The 16,181-nt window shown below is 36.2% G+C and overlaps 2 protein-coding genes across 2 annotated transcripts in view; both read right to left on the reverse strand.

Moving 5' to 3' along the window:
* LOC133574983 (uncharacterized) overlaps window positions 1-3,649 on the reverse strand; it is an 8,225-nt gene extending 4,576 nt beyond the window's left edge. Inside the window, exon 1 of the mRNA XM_061927417.1 lies at window positions 3,415-3,649. Within this exon, the coding sequence (XP_061783401.1) occupies window positions 3,415-3,589 (175 nt within the window). The 5' untranslated portion in view covers window positions 3,590-3,649. The remainder of the gene's footprint in view (window positions 1-3,414) is intronic.
* Window positions 3,650-6,716: 3,067 nt separating this feature from the next.
* On the reverse strand, window positions 6,717-16,181 carry LOC133576654 (uncharacterized). The gene is made up of 2 exons (XM_061930014.2): window positions 15,907-16,181; window positions 6,717-8,048 (listed from the first exon to the last, which is right to left on the reverse strand). The coding sequence occupies exons 1-2, from the start codon at window positions 16,082-16,084 to the stop codon at window positions 6,976-6,978; spliced, it is 1,251 nt and encodes a 416-aa protein (XP_061785998.2). The 5' UTR covers window positions 16,085-16,181; the 3' UTR covers window positions 6,717-6,975.

The following is a 16,181-nucleotide window of genomic DNA, read 5'->3' on the forward strand; positions in this document are numbered from 1 at the left end:
TATATATTTTTAATATGCACAAATATATATTTTTAATATGCAAAAATATATATTTTTAATATGCAAAAATATATATTTTTAATATGCAAAAATATATATTTTTATATATGTACAGGAAATATGAAAAAATATGTATTATCATTCCGCCCAAATATAGCTGAGATGGGTTCCAGCACCCCCCCGCGACCCCAAAAGGGACAAGCGGTAGGAAATAGATGGATGGATGTGTGAAACATTTGGACACCCCTTCTCTATATGTACAGAAAATATGCAAAAATATATATTTTTCATATGCAAAAATATATATTTTTAATATGCAAAAATATATATTTTTATATATGTACAGGAAATATGCAAACATATATATTTTTAGATATGTACAGGAAATATGCAAAAATATATATTTTTAATATCCAAAAATATATATTTTTATATATGTACAGGAAATATGCAAAAATATATATTATCCTTCCGCCCAAATATAGCTGAGATGGGCTCCAGAACCCCCCGCGACCCCAAAAGGGACAAGCAATAGAAAATGGATGGATGGATGTGTGAAACATTTGGACACCCCTTCTCTATATGTACAGGAAATATGCAAAAATATATATTTTTAATATGCAAAAATATATATTTTTAATATGCAAAAATATATATTTTTATATATGTACAGGGAATATGCAAAAATATATATTTTTAATATGCAAAAATATATATTTTTATATATGTACAGGAAATATGAAAAAATATATATTTTAATTCAGCCCAAATATAGCTGAGATGGGCTCCAGCACCCCCCGCGACCCCAAAAGGGACAAGCGGTAGAAAATAGATGGATAGATGTGTGAAACATTTGGACACCCCTTCTCTATATGTACAGGAAATATGCAAAAATATATATTTTTAATATGCAAAAATATATTTTTAATATGCAAAAATATATATTTTTATATATGTACAGGGAATATGCAAAAATATATATTTTTAGATATGTACAGGAAATATGCAAAAATATATATTTTTAATATGCAAAAATATATATTTTTATATATGTACAGGAAATATGAAAAAATATATATTTTCATTCCGCCCAAATATAGCTGAGATGGGCTCCAGCACCCCCCGCGACCCCAAAAGGGACAAGCGGTAGGAAATAGATGGATGGATGTGTGAAACATTTGGACACCTCTTCTCTATATGTACAGAAAATATGCAAAAATATATATTTTTAATATGCAAAAATATATATTTTTATATATGTACAGGGAATATGCAAAAATATATATTTTTAGATATGTACAGGAAATATGCAAAAATATATATTTTTAATATGCAAAAATATATATTTTTATATATGTACAGGAAATATGAAAAAATATATATTTTCATTCCGCCCAAATATAGCTGAGATGGGCTCCAGCACCCCCCGCGACCCCAAAAGGGACAAGCGGTAGGAAATAGATGGATGGATGTGTGAAACATTTGGACACCTCTTCTCTATATGTACAGAAAATATGCAAAAATATATATTTTTAATATGCAAAAATATATATTTTTAATATGCACAAATATATATTTTTAATATGCACAAATATATATTTTTAATATGCAAAAATATATATGTTTATATATGTACAGGAAATATGCAAAAATATATATTCTTAATATGCACAAATATATATTTTTAGTATGCAAAAATACATATTTATATATATGTAGAGGAAATATGCAAAAATATACATGATCCTTCCGCCCAAATGCAGCTGAGATAGGCTCCAGCACCCCCCGCGACCCCAAAAGGGACAAGCGGTAGAAAATAGATGGATGGATGTGTGAAACATTTGGACACCCCTTCTCTATATGTACAGGAAATATGCAAAAATATATATTTTTAATATGCACAAATATATATTTTTAATATGCACAAATATATATTTTTAATATGCAAAAATATATATTTTTAATATGCAAAAATATATATTTTTATATATGTACAGGAAATATGAAAAAATATATATTTTCATTCCGCCCAAATGCAGCTGAGATAGGCTCCAGCACACCCCGCGACCCCAAAAGGGACAAGCAGTAGAAAAACGGATGGATGGATGTGTGAAACATTTGGACACCCCTTCTCTATATGTACAGGAAATATGCAAAAATATATATTTTTAATATGCAAAAATATATATTTTTTATATGCAAAAATATATATTTTTAATATGCACAAATATATATTTTTAATATACAAAAATATATATTTTTAGTATGCAAAAATATATATTTTTATATATGTACAGGAAATATGGAAAAATATATATTTTTAATATGCAAAAATATATATTTTTAATATGCAAAAATATATTTTTTTAATATGCAAACATATATATTTTTATATATGTACAGGAAATATGCAAAAATATATATTATCCTTCCGCCCAAATATAGCTGAGATGGGCTCCAGCACCCCCCATGACCCCAAAAGGGACAAGCGGTAGGAAATAGATGGATGGATGTGTGAAACATTTGGACACCCCTTCTCTAAATGTACAGGAAATATGCAAAAATATATATTTTTAATATGCAAAAATATATATTTTTAATATGCACAAATATATATTTTTAATATGCAAAAATATATATTTTTAATATGCAAAATATATTTTTAATATGCACAAATATATATTTTTAATATGCACAAATATATATTTTTAATATGCAAAAATATATATTTTTAATATGCAAAAATATATATTTTTATATATGTACAGGAAATATGCAAAAATATACATGATCCTTCCGCCCAAATGCAGCTGATATAGGCTCCAGCACCTCCCGCGACCCCAAAAGGGACAAGCGGTAGGAAATAGATGGATGGATGTGTGAAACATTTGGACACCCCTTCTTTATATGTACAGGAAATATGCAAAAAAAACAAAACATTTAATATGCAAAAAAAAATTGTTTTAATATGCACAAATATATATTTTTAATATGCAAAAAAATATATTTTTAATATGCACAAATATATATTTTTAATATGCAAAAATATATTTTTTTAATATGCAAAAATATATGTTTTTATATATGTACAAGAAATATGCAAAAATATATATTATCCTTCCGCCCAAATGCAGCTGAGATAAGCTCCAGCAACCCCCGCGACCCCAAAAGGGACAAGCGGTAGGAAATGGATGGATGGATATATTTTTACTATAGAAAATGCTTTAAAAACAATTGGAATCATACAAAAAAAATACATTTATTACATTGATGAGCACATTAATATTTATTTAATCAAGTATTATTCGCCGTTGTATTTTTTAATGAAAACAAGTGCCGATGTTCTACACCAGATTCCAATAGTTGAAGTGTGAGATAAGAATAAAGGTGAAAGTATAAAGTTAGTGATCATACCTTCAAAGTGCAGCACAGTTGGAGTTTCACAATCAACTTCCAGGTGTTGTCGACGTCGTCCCTTCTCTCTCGTTCGAGAAAGTTCCTCCTCGTACGACGCTATCGTGCTTTCAAACAGCGCGAATATTTCATCAGCTGCCGCCAATAGTCGCTCCTTCACCAACTCTTTCAACATTGTGACGGCTTTTTAGCGAATGGACTAAAAGCTAAACACACACTTGAAATATTGCTAATGTTCGTCCTCTCGCCGACTGACTTCCGCCTTCTTCTTGGATTGTGACGTCAGCGCGTCTGTAGCAGCCATGCTCGCAGGCGACGTGCCGACGTGGCGGCCATCTTACTCAGGGCCAATTTCCCATATTAGGCAATGCAACGCAAGGCATGCATCATTGGCGTTGTTAGGCCTATTTTAGGGCGGCTCAAGCCCCCCTAAAATATTCTTAAGCCCCCCTAAATAATTTGGTGTTATTTTTTTTTACAAATACATATTCATTATAAAGTGGCCCGAATATGAGTTTAAATAAATAATCATATAACCTGTTATTATTCACTCAGTTTCCCCTCACTTCGTAACGTAAGGTAGAGAGCCCCTTTAGTGCGTCGGTATCCAATCCATTCCACTTGTTCATATAGAAAATGCCCACATCACTCAAATTCCAGTCCGCATTTTCTCTGCGACCTTGCTTGCGGTCCTGCAGGTGTACGAAGCACATTATCTTCCTTTACAATGAGTGAAGCTGCACGAAATCTTGTGTGTGCAATTGTAAATAATTCCGTTTTTAAGTTTTGTGTTTTTTGTAGAATCTATATAAAGTAATATACATTAGCCTATTGTTAAAATAATGAAAAAAACATAATTAAATATATTTGTCTTATTGTATAGCTACATTAATAGCTGTTGTATTATTATAGGATGGCTTATTAAACATTTCATAGGATTTTCAGAGGGAGGAAAAACCAAGACATTTAATATAAAATGTAAAATGAATAAATACATAAAAAGAAAAAGAAAAAAATGGTTAAAAGCCATCGTCCCGGGGAGCATTTCATTTCGTCCTGTGCATTTTTTTAAAATAATAATAATAACAATGAATAATTTCTAAGTCTTTGTTAGCCGTTTGTTAAGTTTTGTGCTTGTGCGTAACATTCGCTCGCATCCTGTGCATCTCCTGGGGGCTAAGCCCCCCCGCCCCCCTACTTAAAAGCTAGTGACGCCCCTGGCATGCATATTTAAAATAGATAACAATTTGCTCACTTCTCAATCGATTTAAATGCAGTTTACTTCAACTAAAAACATGTGCTATTGATGTGCAACATTTTAAGAAACCTTACCTATAAAAAACATTATTATTGTTACAATGAATGTTACCATGAATTGATTTTTCGTGGACCTTGACTTAAACAAGTTGAAAAACTTATTGGGGTGTTACCATTTAGTGGTCAATTGTACGAAATATGTACTGTACTGTGCAATCTACTAATACAAGTTTCAATCAACAACATATGGCATATTCTTACTGCCCAAAAGATAATACAAAACCCAAAACCAGTGAAGTTGATTGATTGATTGAGACTTTTATTAGTAGATTGCACAGTACAGTATATATATATATATATTAGAGATGTCCGATAATATCGGTCTGCCGATATTATTGGCCGATAAATGCGTTAAAATGTAATATCGGAAATTATCGATTTGGTTTTTTCATTATCGGTATCGTTTTCTTATTTTTTATTTTTTAATCATATCAACATAAAAAACACAAGATACACTTACAATTAGTGCACCAACTCAAAAAACCTCCCTCCCCCATTTACACTCATTCACACAAAAGGGTTGTTTCTTTCTGTAATTAATATTGTGGTTCCTACATTATATATCAATATATATCAAAACACTTTCCCAAAGACAACATCCTAAGAAAAGTATTCAACAAGAACAACATTAAATTGAGCTACAGCTGCATGAACAATATACGACGAATCATCTCAAACCACAACAAAACAATTGCAAATGAGCCGTCGGCCCTCAGACAGAGCGACTCCAAAACCAACAAAGGATGTAATTGTCGAAAGAAACCTGATTGCCCTCTCAACGGGGGGTGCTTACATACATCAGTTGTCTACCAATCTAAGGTAATACGCAAGGACATTAACACATCCGACACATATGTAGGATTAACCGAGGGAGAATTCAAAACCAGATGGAACAATCACAAGGCTTCTTTCAGGAACAAAAACCTGCGAAATACCACAGAACTCAGCAAACACATTTGGGACCTCAAAGACAATAATGTTGAATATTCAATAACATGGCAAATTCTTGCATCCAGCACACCTTACAATAGTGGTAATAAAAGATGCAACCTATGCTTGAAAGAGAAACTGTTTATTATTTACCGTCCAGATCTGTCATCCCTCAACAAGCGCAGCGAAATTGTAACAACATGCCGCCATAGACGGAAACACCTCCTAGGTAACACATGAGCCAATCACCACGCCCCTAGGCCAGCCTGTACCCACCCACTCTGTGCCCTATATAAACCATGGTATGCGAATGCTCCCATTAAAATCTCCTGACGATTGAGGGTACCCCCCCTCATGAAACAGGCCTGTAGAGATGAAATAGTCTTGTGATTTTTTTCCCACACATACATATATATATATATATATATATATATATATATTAGGGCTGCGAATCTTTGGGTGTCCCATGATTCGATTCAACATTGATTCTTGGGATCTACCCCAGTCTGCTGACATGCAAGCAGAGTAGTAGATTTTTGTAAAAAGCTTTTATAATTGTAAAGGACAATGTTTTATCAACTGATTGCAATAATGTAAATATATATACATATATATATATATATATATATATATATATATATATATATATATATATATATATATATATATATATACACATACATATATATATATATACATATATATACATACATATACATATATATATATATATATATATATATATATATATATATATATATATATATATATATATAAAAATATATATCACCCAATGCGGCCCCCTAGTCAAAAAGTTTGGTGACCCTGGCATAAAGTGTTAAACACATTGTCAGGTGCAGTGCATGATTTGCTAATAGCCATGAAGGAGTCAAAATATCATAAATTGTGGGATTTTTGGGAGGAGCGAAGGTAGGGAGCCGCAAAGAGGTCACCATCTTTATCTTTATCTGAGTCATGACGGTATGTGGAGTACAGGGAGTAAAATAAAATGTTGAAATAACAGCAAATAAAAGACAACTCAACCAGAGAATAAGTAAATGCAATAACATTTAAAGACAGTCTGCAATAAACAGAAGCAAAAACAAAAACACAATGGAGCTCCTGGGTGTGTCGTGTTGCTATATACAACATGCTGAATCGCCAATAACAACTCTTTTTGCTTGAGAGTTCATTTGAAGTTGAGTGGCTGCTGTTCTGTGCGACACCTTTAACTTGGAACTCGTGTACTTTGGTATCATACGTGTGACATTACACTTCTATGATCATTTAGCACAACAAACTAGACAGGAATGTTTATTCTCCTTTGTGTGTCCGCATGTGTGCCGTCAGGCTTTTCTTATAAGAGTAACCATTACCACAAATTGAACAAATAAAAGGTCTTTCTCCGGTGTGTATTCTCACGTGTTCCAGCATGTTTGTCTTTTTAGAGAACTTTTTAACGCAATACGAGCAACTAAAAGGTTTTTCTCCAGTGTGCAGGAGCATGTGTGCGGTCAAACTGCTGTGTCGAGTAAATGTTTTTGCGCAGTCAGAACAAGAATATGGTGTTTCTCCTGTGTGGGTTCTCATGTGTGGTATAATATTTGACTTTTGGGAGAATCTTTCCCCACACACGGAACAATTGAAAGGTTTTTCTCCAGTGTGTTTTCTCATGTGTGTTTTAATATTTGACTTTTGGGAGAATCTTTCGCCGCAGACGGAACAACTGAAGGGTTTTTCTCCTGTGTGAGTTCTCATGTGCGGGATAATATTTGACTTATCAGAGAATCTTTTGCCACACACTGAACAACTGAAAGGTTTTTCTCCTGTGTGTGTTCTCATGTGTCGAACTAAATCCCTCTTATCAGTAGAGCTTTTAGCGCAAATTGAGCAGGTAAAACATTCTTTACCGGTCTTCTCTTGAGAGTGTTTTATGTCAGTTTGAGTCCTGACATCATCTTCACAGTCTGTATCGCTGCTCAAAGGTTCTCGGGCGCAGTCCCAGTCTTCATCGCCAGGAGAGTGCGATGCTGTGTCGTCACTATCCGATAGTGGAGCTAAGAGGTTGTCTGCTTGTGATCCTCCATCAGCTTCTGTCGTCATGCGTTGTGTTGCGCTGCTGCCTGGAAGCTCCGCCTCTTTGTTCTCCTCACCTGGACTGTGGTGAAGCTGCGAGGATCCAGGTGGTTTGTCTTCACCGTTTTCAGTCTTTACAGAGACAACGTTCAGTTGCAACTTGGTGAGAGCCGCCTCCTCCAGCGCGAGAAGACACTCTTCCTCCTGAGGGACCCAGAATTCCTCCTCTTTCACTTTAATGTGGGGGGGCTGTGGATCCTCCTGCTCCAAAGTGGCACTCCCCGCCTGTGGCTGAAGGGGACGCAGGACGTCTGCAGGACACAACAGTAAATACATTTGCCAGTGACTAAAATGACAGTAAATCGTACACATTAGAGATGCGCGGATAGGCAATTATTTCATCCGCGACCGCATCACAAAAGTCGTCATCTATCCGCCATCCACCCGAACCAACATTTTATCAAAACCACACCCGCCCGCCACTCGCCCGTTGTTATATATCTAATATAGACGATGCAAGGCATTAGTGAGGTTATAATGCTTTTGCCTGTTAAAGAAAGGAGACTGATCCAATGCAGCAGAGACATTCAATGCGTGCCACGCATTAGTATCTCTTGGCCACGCATTAGTGGCTAAGAGAATGTCCCTATTGCTGTCTCACTATATTGCGTCTGTTGAAATTGTATATGGTGATTTTTTTTTTAATACATTTATTTGTAACTCGTGCTGTCAAGGTTTTGTTTTTTTATCAGAATAATCACACTTTTGATTTTGGATTAGTCATGATTTATCACAGGTTATTTACCCCTTGCAGCACCAACTCTTCTGGGACGCTACAATATACCCCAACCGAAACCCCGCCCACCTCAACCTCCTCATGCTCTCTCAGGGAGAGCATGTCCCAAATTCCAAGCTGCTGTTTTTGAGGCATGTTAAAAAAAAAGAATGCACTTTGTGACTTCAATAATAAATATGGCAGTGCCATGTTGGCATTTTTTTACATAACCTGAGTTGATTTATTTTGGAAAACCTTGTTACATTGTTTAATGCATCCAGCGGGGCATCACAACAAAATTGGGCATAACAATGTGTTCATTCCACGACTGTATATTGGTATCGCTTGATATTGGAATCTGTAATTAAGAGTTGGACAATATCGGAATATCAGCAAAAAAAACATTATCGGACATCTAATATTTGAATATTGTTTTTAATATTGTTTTTAATATTGTTGTGCAGCACTTTGGAAACATTTTGTTGTTTAAATGTGCTATATAAATAAAGTGGATTGGATTGGGATCTTTCTGTGTGGAGTAGAAGCATTTAAGTCCCATCTTAAAACTCATTTGTATACTCTAGCCTTTAAATAGACCCCCCTTTTAGACCAGTTGATCTGCCGTTTCTTTTCTTTTCTCCTCTGCTCCCCTCTTCAAATTAAAAACATTTTCTTGAATAAAAAAGAAAGTAAAACAGTATAAAAACAGTTACATAGAAACTAGTAATGAATGAAAATGAGTAAAATTAAGTGCTAAATGTTAGTACCGTATTTTCCGCACTATAAGGCGCACCTAAAAACCACAAATTTTCTCAAAAGCTGACAGTGCGCCTTATAACCCGGTGCGCTTTATATATGGATTAATATTAAGATTCATTTTCATAAAGTTTCGGTCTCGCACCTTCGGTAAACAGCCGCCATCTTTTTTCCCGGTAGAACAGGAAGCGCTTCTTCTTCTACGCAAGCAACCGCCAAGGTAAGCACCCGCCCCCATAGAACAGGAAGCGCTTCTTCTTCTACTGTAAGCAACCACCCGCCCGCGTAGAAGAAGAAAAAGCGCGCGGATATTACCGTACGTTTCATTTCCTTTGTGTGTTTACATCTGTAAAGACCACCAAATGGCTCCTACTAAGCGACAGGGATCCGGTTCATGAAAAGACACAATCTCTCCATCCGCACACGGATTACTATTTCACAGCAACTGATATTCCTGTGAACTGCACTGTGGATACAACGGGAGCACGTACGGTGAATATTCGCACCACAGGGAATGAGAAGTCATCCTTCACTGTGGTTCTAGCTTGCCATGCTAATGGCCAGAAACTTCCACCCATGGTGATATTCAAAAGGAAGACCTTGCCAAAAGAGACCTTTCCAGCCGGCGTCATCATAAAAGCTAACTCGAAGGGATGGATGAAGAAAAGATGAGCGAGTGGTTAAGGTAAGTTTAAGTTTACGCGAAGAGGCCGGGTGGCTTTTTTCACGCAGCTCCGTCCATGTTGATATACGACTCCATGCGCGCCCACATCACGCTGGTTTTAATATATTATTAAAGTTTGACTGACCTATTTGACTGTTTTTTTGACATTCCTTTAGCGCAGTTAGATGCGGCTTACAACACCGGGCGGCTTATAGGTGGACAAAGTTTTGAAATATGCCGTTCATTGAAGGCGCGGCTTATAACCCAGGGCGCCTTATGGTGCGGAAAATACGGTAGTGATTTTTTTTTTAATACATTTATTTGTAACTCGTGCTGTCAAGGTTTTGTTTTTTTATCAGAATAATCACTTTTGATTTTGGATTAGTCATGATTTATCACAGGTTATTATTACCCCTTGCAGCACCAACTCTTCTGGGACGCTACAATATACCCCAACCGAAACCCCGCCCACCTCAACCTCCTCATGCTCTCTCAGGGAGAGCATGTCCCAAATTCCAAGCTGCTGTTTTGAGGCATGTTAAAAAAAAAGAATGCACTTTGTGACTTCAATAATAAATATGGCAGTGCCATGTTGGCATTTTTTTTTTACATAACTTGAGTTGATTTATTTTGGAAAACCTTGTTACATTGTTTAATGCATCCAGCGGGGCATCACAACAAAATTGGGCATAACAATGTGTTCATTCCACGACTGTATATTGGTATCGCTTGATATTGGAATCTGTAATTAAGAGTTGGACAATATCGGAATATCAGCAAAAAAAACATTATCGGACATCTAATATTTGAATATTGTTTTTAATATTGTTTTTAATATTGTTGTGCAGCACTTTGGAAACATTTTGTTGTTTAAATGTGCTATATAAATAAAGTGGATTGGATTGGGATCTTTCTGTGTGGAGTAGAAGCATTTAAGTCCCATCTTAAAACTCATTTGTATACTCTAGCCTTTAAATAGACCCCCCTTTTAGACCAGTTGATCTGCCGTTTCTTTTCTTTTCTCCTCTGCTCCCCTCTTCAAATTAAAAACATTTTCTTGAATAAAAAAGAAAGTAAAACAGTATAAAAACAGTTACATAGAAACTAGTAATGAATGAAAATGAGTAAAATTAAGTGCTAAATGTTAGTACTATTAGTGGAGCAGCAGCACGCACAATCATGTGTGCTTACGGACTGTATCCCTTGCAGACTGTATTGATATATATTGATATATAATGTAGGAACCACAATATTAATAACAGAAAGAAACAACCCTTTTGTGTGAATGAGTGTAAATGGGGGAGGAAGATTTTTTGGGTTGGTGCACTAATTGTAAGTGTATCTTGTGTTTTTATGTTGATTTAAAAAACAAACAAACAAAAAAAACATACAGACAGAGGTGGGTAGTAACGCGCTACATTTACTCCGTTACATCTACTTGAGTAACTTTTGGGATAAATTGTACTTCTAAGAGTAGTTTTAATGCAACATACTTTTACTTTTACTTAAGTATATTTATAGAGAAGGAACGCTACTTTTACTCCGCTACTTTTATCTACATTCAGCTCGCTACTCGCTACTAATTTTTATCGATCTGTTAATGCACGCTTTGTTTGTTTTGGTCTGTCAGACAGACCTTCAAAGTGCCTGCCTTACTGGTGACGTTTCACTCCGTTCCACCAATAAAATGCAGTCACTAGTGACGTTTCACTTCGTTCCACCAATCAGATGCAGTCACTGTTGATGTTGGACCAATCAAACAGAGCCAGGCGGTCACATGACCTGACTTAAACAAGTTGAAAAACTTATTGGGGTGTTACCATTTAGTGGTCAATTGTACGGAATATGTACTGTACTGTGCAATCTATTAATAAAAGTTCCAATCAATCAATCAAAAGTGTGAAGGAAAAAAGATACTTTTTTATTTCAAACGTACATCCCGTCAAAAGCCTAAAGACTGACTGCACAGTTCCTGTCTTCACAATAAAAGTGCCGCTCCATCGCGCCTGCGCTTTCAAAACAAGAGTCTCCGAAAGCCAGTGCAAACAAGCTAGCAAGCTACGGAGTTTGACGCCAATATATTTCTTGTAAAGAGTATAAAAACGAATATGGAAGCTGGACAAATAAGATGCCAAAAACCAACCACTTTCATGTGGTATTAGACAGAAAGGAGGAACTTTTCTTCTCCTCCATTTGAAAACGTGGACGTTATCATCACTACTGTCTGATTCCAATCAATGCAAGTCATCAGAATCAGGTAATACACCAACTTATATTCTTGTCTTCATGAAAGAAAGGAATCTATATGTGTTAAACATGCATGTATATTCATTAAAACACCTTTAACATGTAAACAAAAACAGCAAAATAAATACATATAAATTATATACTGTATATATCAATGTAAATGTATATATATATATATATATATATATATATATATATATATATATATATACTGTATATATATATGATATGAGTGTGTATGTTACTCATCAGTTACTCAGTACTTGAGTAGTTTTTTCACAACATACTTTTTACTTTTACTCAAGTAAATATTTGGGTGACTACTCCTTACTTTTACTTGAGTAATAAATCTCTAAAGTAACAGTACTCTTACTTGAGTACAATTTCTGGCTACTCTACCCACCTCTGCATACAGATAATTAAAAAAAACGATACCGATAATTTCCGATATTACATTTTAAAGCATTTATCGGACATCTCTACTAAAAACTAATTTATTGTTCTTAATGGAAAGGCAACAAGGCAAGCGCTTGTTACTCTCGGGGTCTCCTAGCCGCTCAGGCAAATCATATTGTCTAAAAATGCATTTTTCCATGGATAACATGACATCATCGCGCCAAGTGCGTGCTCTTTCAGTCAATTAGTGCGCATATATACAGCCCGGCCCCCATCCAAAAAAATTTAATTGTAATTTTGATGAATTTATCTGAATGTGCATGAACTTTTTCCGTTCAAAATTGTTAGAAATGTTAAATGTTTAAATATTAACTGTCAGTTTACTGTACTGTGCCAACTGTACTATTATATGAGTACCTATTGTCTATTGTTTCATTGAAAATAAAACAGCAAAGTCCATTTGCTGCTGACCCGTCTCCGCTCGGGATGGTGTCCTGCTGGCCCCACTATGGACTGGACTCTTACTATTATGCTGGATCCACTATGGACTGGACTCTCACAATATAGTAGAAGCATTTAAGTCCCATCTTAAAACTCATTTGTATACTCTAGCCTTTAAATAGCCCCCCTGTTAGACCAGTTGATCTGCCGTTTCTTTTCTTTTCTCCTCTGCTCCCCTTTTCCTTGAGGGGGGGGGGGGCACAGGTCCGGTGGCCATGGATGAAGTGCTGGCTGTCCAGAGTCGGGACCCGGGGTGGACCGCTCGCCTGTGCATCGGCAGGGAACATCTCTGCGCTGCTGACCCGTCTCCGCTCGGGATGGTGTCCTGCTGGCCCCACTATGGACTGGACTCTTACTATTATGTTGGATCCACTATGGACTGGACTCTCACAATATTATGTCAGACCCACTCGACATCCATTGCATTCGGTCTCCCCTATAGGGGGGGGGGGGGGGGGGGTGTTACCCACATATGCAGTCCTCTCCAAGGTTTCTCATAGTCATTCACATCGACGTTCCACTGGGGTGAGTTTTTCCTTGCCCTTATGTGGGCTTTGTACCGAGGATGTCGTTGTGGCTTGTGCAGCCCTTTGAGACACTTGTGATTTAGGGCTATATAAATAAACATTGATTGATTGATTGAGTTTGCATGTCCTCCCCGTGACTGCGTGGGTTCCCTCCGGGTACTCCGGCTTCCTCCCACCTCCAAAGACATGCACCTGGGGATAGGCCCCTCCCACCTCCAAAGACATGCACCTGGGGATAGGTTGATTGGCAACACTAAATGGTCCCTAGTGTGTGGATGTGAGTGTGAATGTTGTCTGTCTATCTGTGTTGGCCCTGCGATGAGGTGGCGACTTGTCCAGGGTGTGCCCCGCCTTCCGCCCGATTGTAGCTGAGATAGGCTCCATCGCCCCCGGCGACACCGAAGGGAATAAGCGGTAGACGGATGGATGGATTGGATCTCTACTTTTTATTTATTTTTTTAATACACTGTAGCACTTTGAGGTTGTTTGCTCAGTGGAAAGTGCTTTTTACAAATAAAATATATTATTATTATCATTATTCGATGTTATTTTGTCGTGTTAATCATATCGTCACATTGTTGACATTGCATCGTTGACAAACCCAGGGACAAAGTATGGGGACACAGGAGGGCTTTGTGGGCAAAAAAGTGTTTTGTTTTTACACTCTAGACCAGGGGTGTTCATTACGTCGATCGCGAGCTACCGGTCGATCTCGGAGGGTGTGTCAGTCGATCACCAGCCAGGCATTAAAAAAATAGTCCTAAAAATGAGCGTTCATAAATCTTCACTATGACGTCACTTTCGTCACTTGATTGACATTCACGGCACCCGAGGGTCTTCTGAGATGACGCTGGCTGCTGCCAGCTCATTAAAATTACCGACTGGAAGGCGAGAAACACTTTATTTCAACAGACTCTGGCGCCGTACCTGTCGTCAAAACTCCAAAGACCGACTGCACAGTTGCACAGTTGCGCTAACAAAATAAGAGTCTCAGAAAGCTGGCGTGCACAAGCTAGCAAGCTACGGAGTTTGCCGACAATGTATTTCTTGTAAAGTGTATACAAAGGAGTACGGAAGCTGGACAAATAAGATGCCAAAAACCAACCACTTTCATGTGGTTTTGGACAGAAAGGAGGACTTTTTTTCTCCTCCATTCGAAAATGCGGACGTTTTTAGCACCACTGTCTGATTCCAATCAATGCAAGTCATCAGAATCAGGTAATACACCAACTTATATTCTTGTCTTCATGAAAGAAAGGAATCTATATGTGTTAAACATGCTTGTATTATCTTTAAACACCTTAACTTGTTAACAATATTAACTATATGTGTTAAACATGCCTGCATTATCTTTAAACACCTTTAACTTGTTAACAATATTAACTATATGTGTTAAACATGCTTGTATTATCTTTAAACACCTTTAATTTGTTAACAACATTAACTATATGTGTTAAACATGCTTGTATTATCTTTAAACACCTTTAACTTGTTAACAATATTAACTATATGTGTTAAACATGCTTGTATTATCTTTAAACACCTTTAACTTGTTAACAATATTAATTATATGTGTTAAACATGCTTGCATTATCTTTAAACACCTTTAACTTGTTAACAATATTAACTAAATGTATTAAACATACTTGTATTATCATTAAACACCTTTAATTTATTAACAATATTAACTATATGTGTTAAACATGCTTGCATTATCATTAAACACCTTTAACTTGTTAACAAAAACATATTTCATAAATAAGTAAATATAAATGATATATATGAATGAGGTAGATCCCCACGACTTGATCAATTGAAAAGTAGCTCGCCTGCAGAAAAAGTGTGAGCACCCCTGCTCTAGACTTTACTTTTCTCAAACAATTGTATGTAATAAAATGGAATACTTGTGTTGTTTTGTTGATTTTTTTTTTTGTCTTTCCTTAGGAAATATTTCACAAATAATTGCACTGCTAAAATGTACATAAATATTAAAAATGTTGTTCATCTAAATTATTTGTTTCTTATTTTGATTATAAATAGAAAATAAGCGGTAGAAAAATGGATGGATGGAATATAAAGTGTTCAACGATCATACAAAAGTAAAAAGTATCTGCCTGCAAGTACTTGGTATCAAATCGACGCAAGCGCTTGCTGCATCGTCCTTCCCTGCTAGCATGTGCTACGATGCAGTGACGGCACGTTGAGCATTTACGCAATTGTTTGGTTTTTTTTGTTCAAATATTTGAGCAACAAGTTGGAAAAATAAGTTAAAAATAGGAAGTTATTGAACACATAAACAATACCTTGAGCGTGTGGCAAAGTGTCAACCTTGCTAGCAGCTTCCAGCTGTTGTCGATATCGCTCCTTCTCCTCTCTCGTTCGAGAAAGTTCCTCCTCGTACGACGCTATCGTTCTTTCGAACAGCGCGAATATTTCATCAGCTGCCGCCATTAGTCGCTCCTTCACCAACTCTCTCAGCATCTCGACGTTGGCTTTTGGCGAGTAAAAGAGCTAATTTTCACCTTTTCTTCGCCTTCTCACTTCCGTTTTTCTTCTTCGATGGTGATTTAACGGTTAT

Source organism: Nerophis lumbriciformis, linkage group LG03, assembly GCF_033978685.3.
Source record: "Nerophis lumbriciformis linkage group LG03, RoL_Nlum_v2.1, whole genome shotgun sequence".
Taxonomy (NCBI): Eukaryota; Metazoa; Chordata; class Actinopteri; order Syngnathiformes; family Syngnathidae; genus Nerophis; species Nerophis lumbriciformis.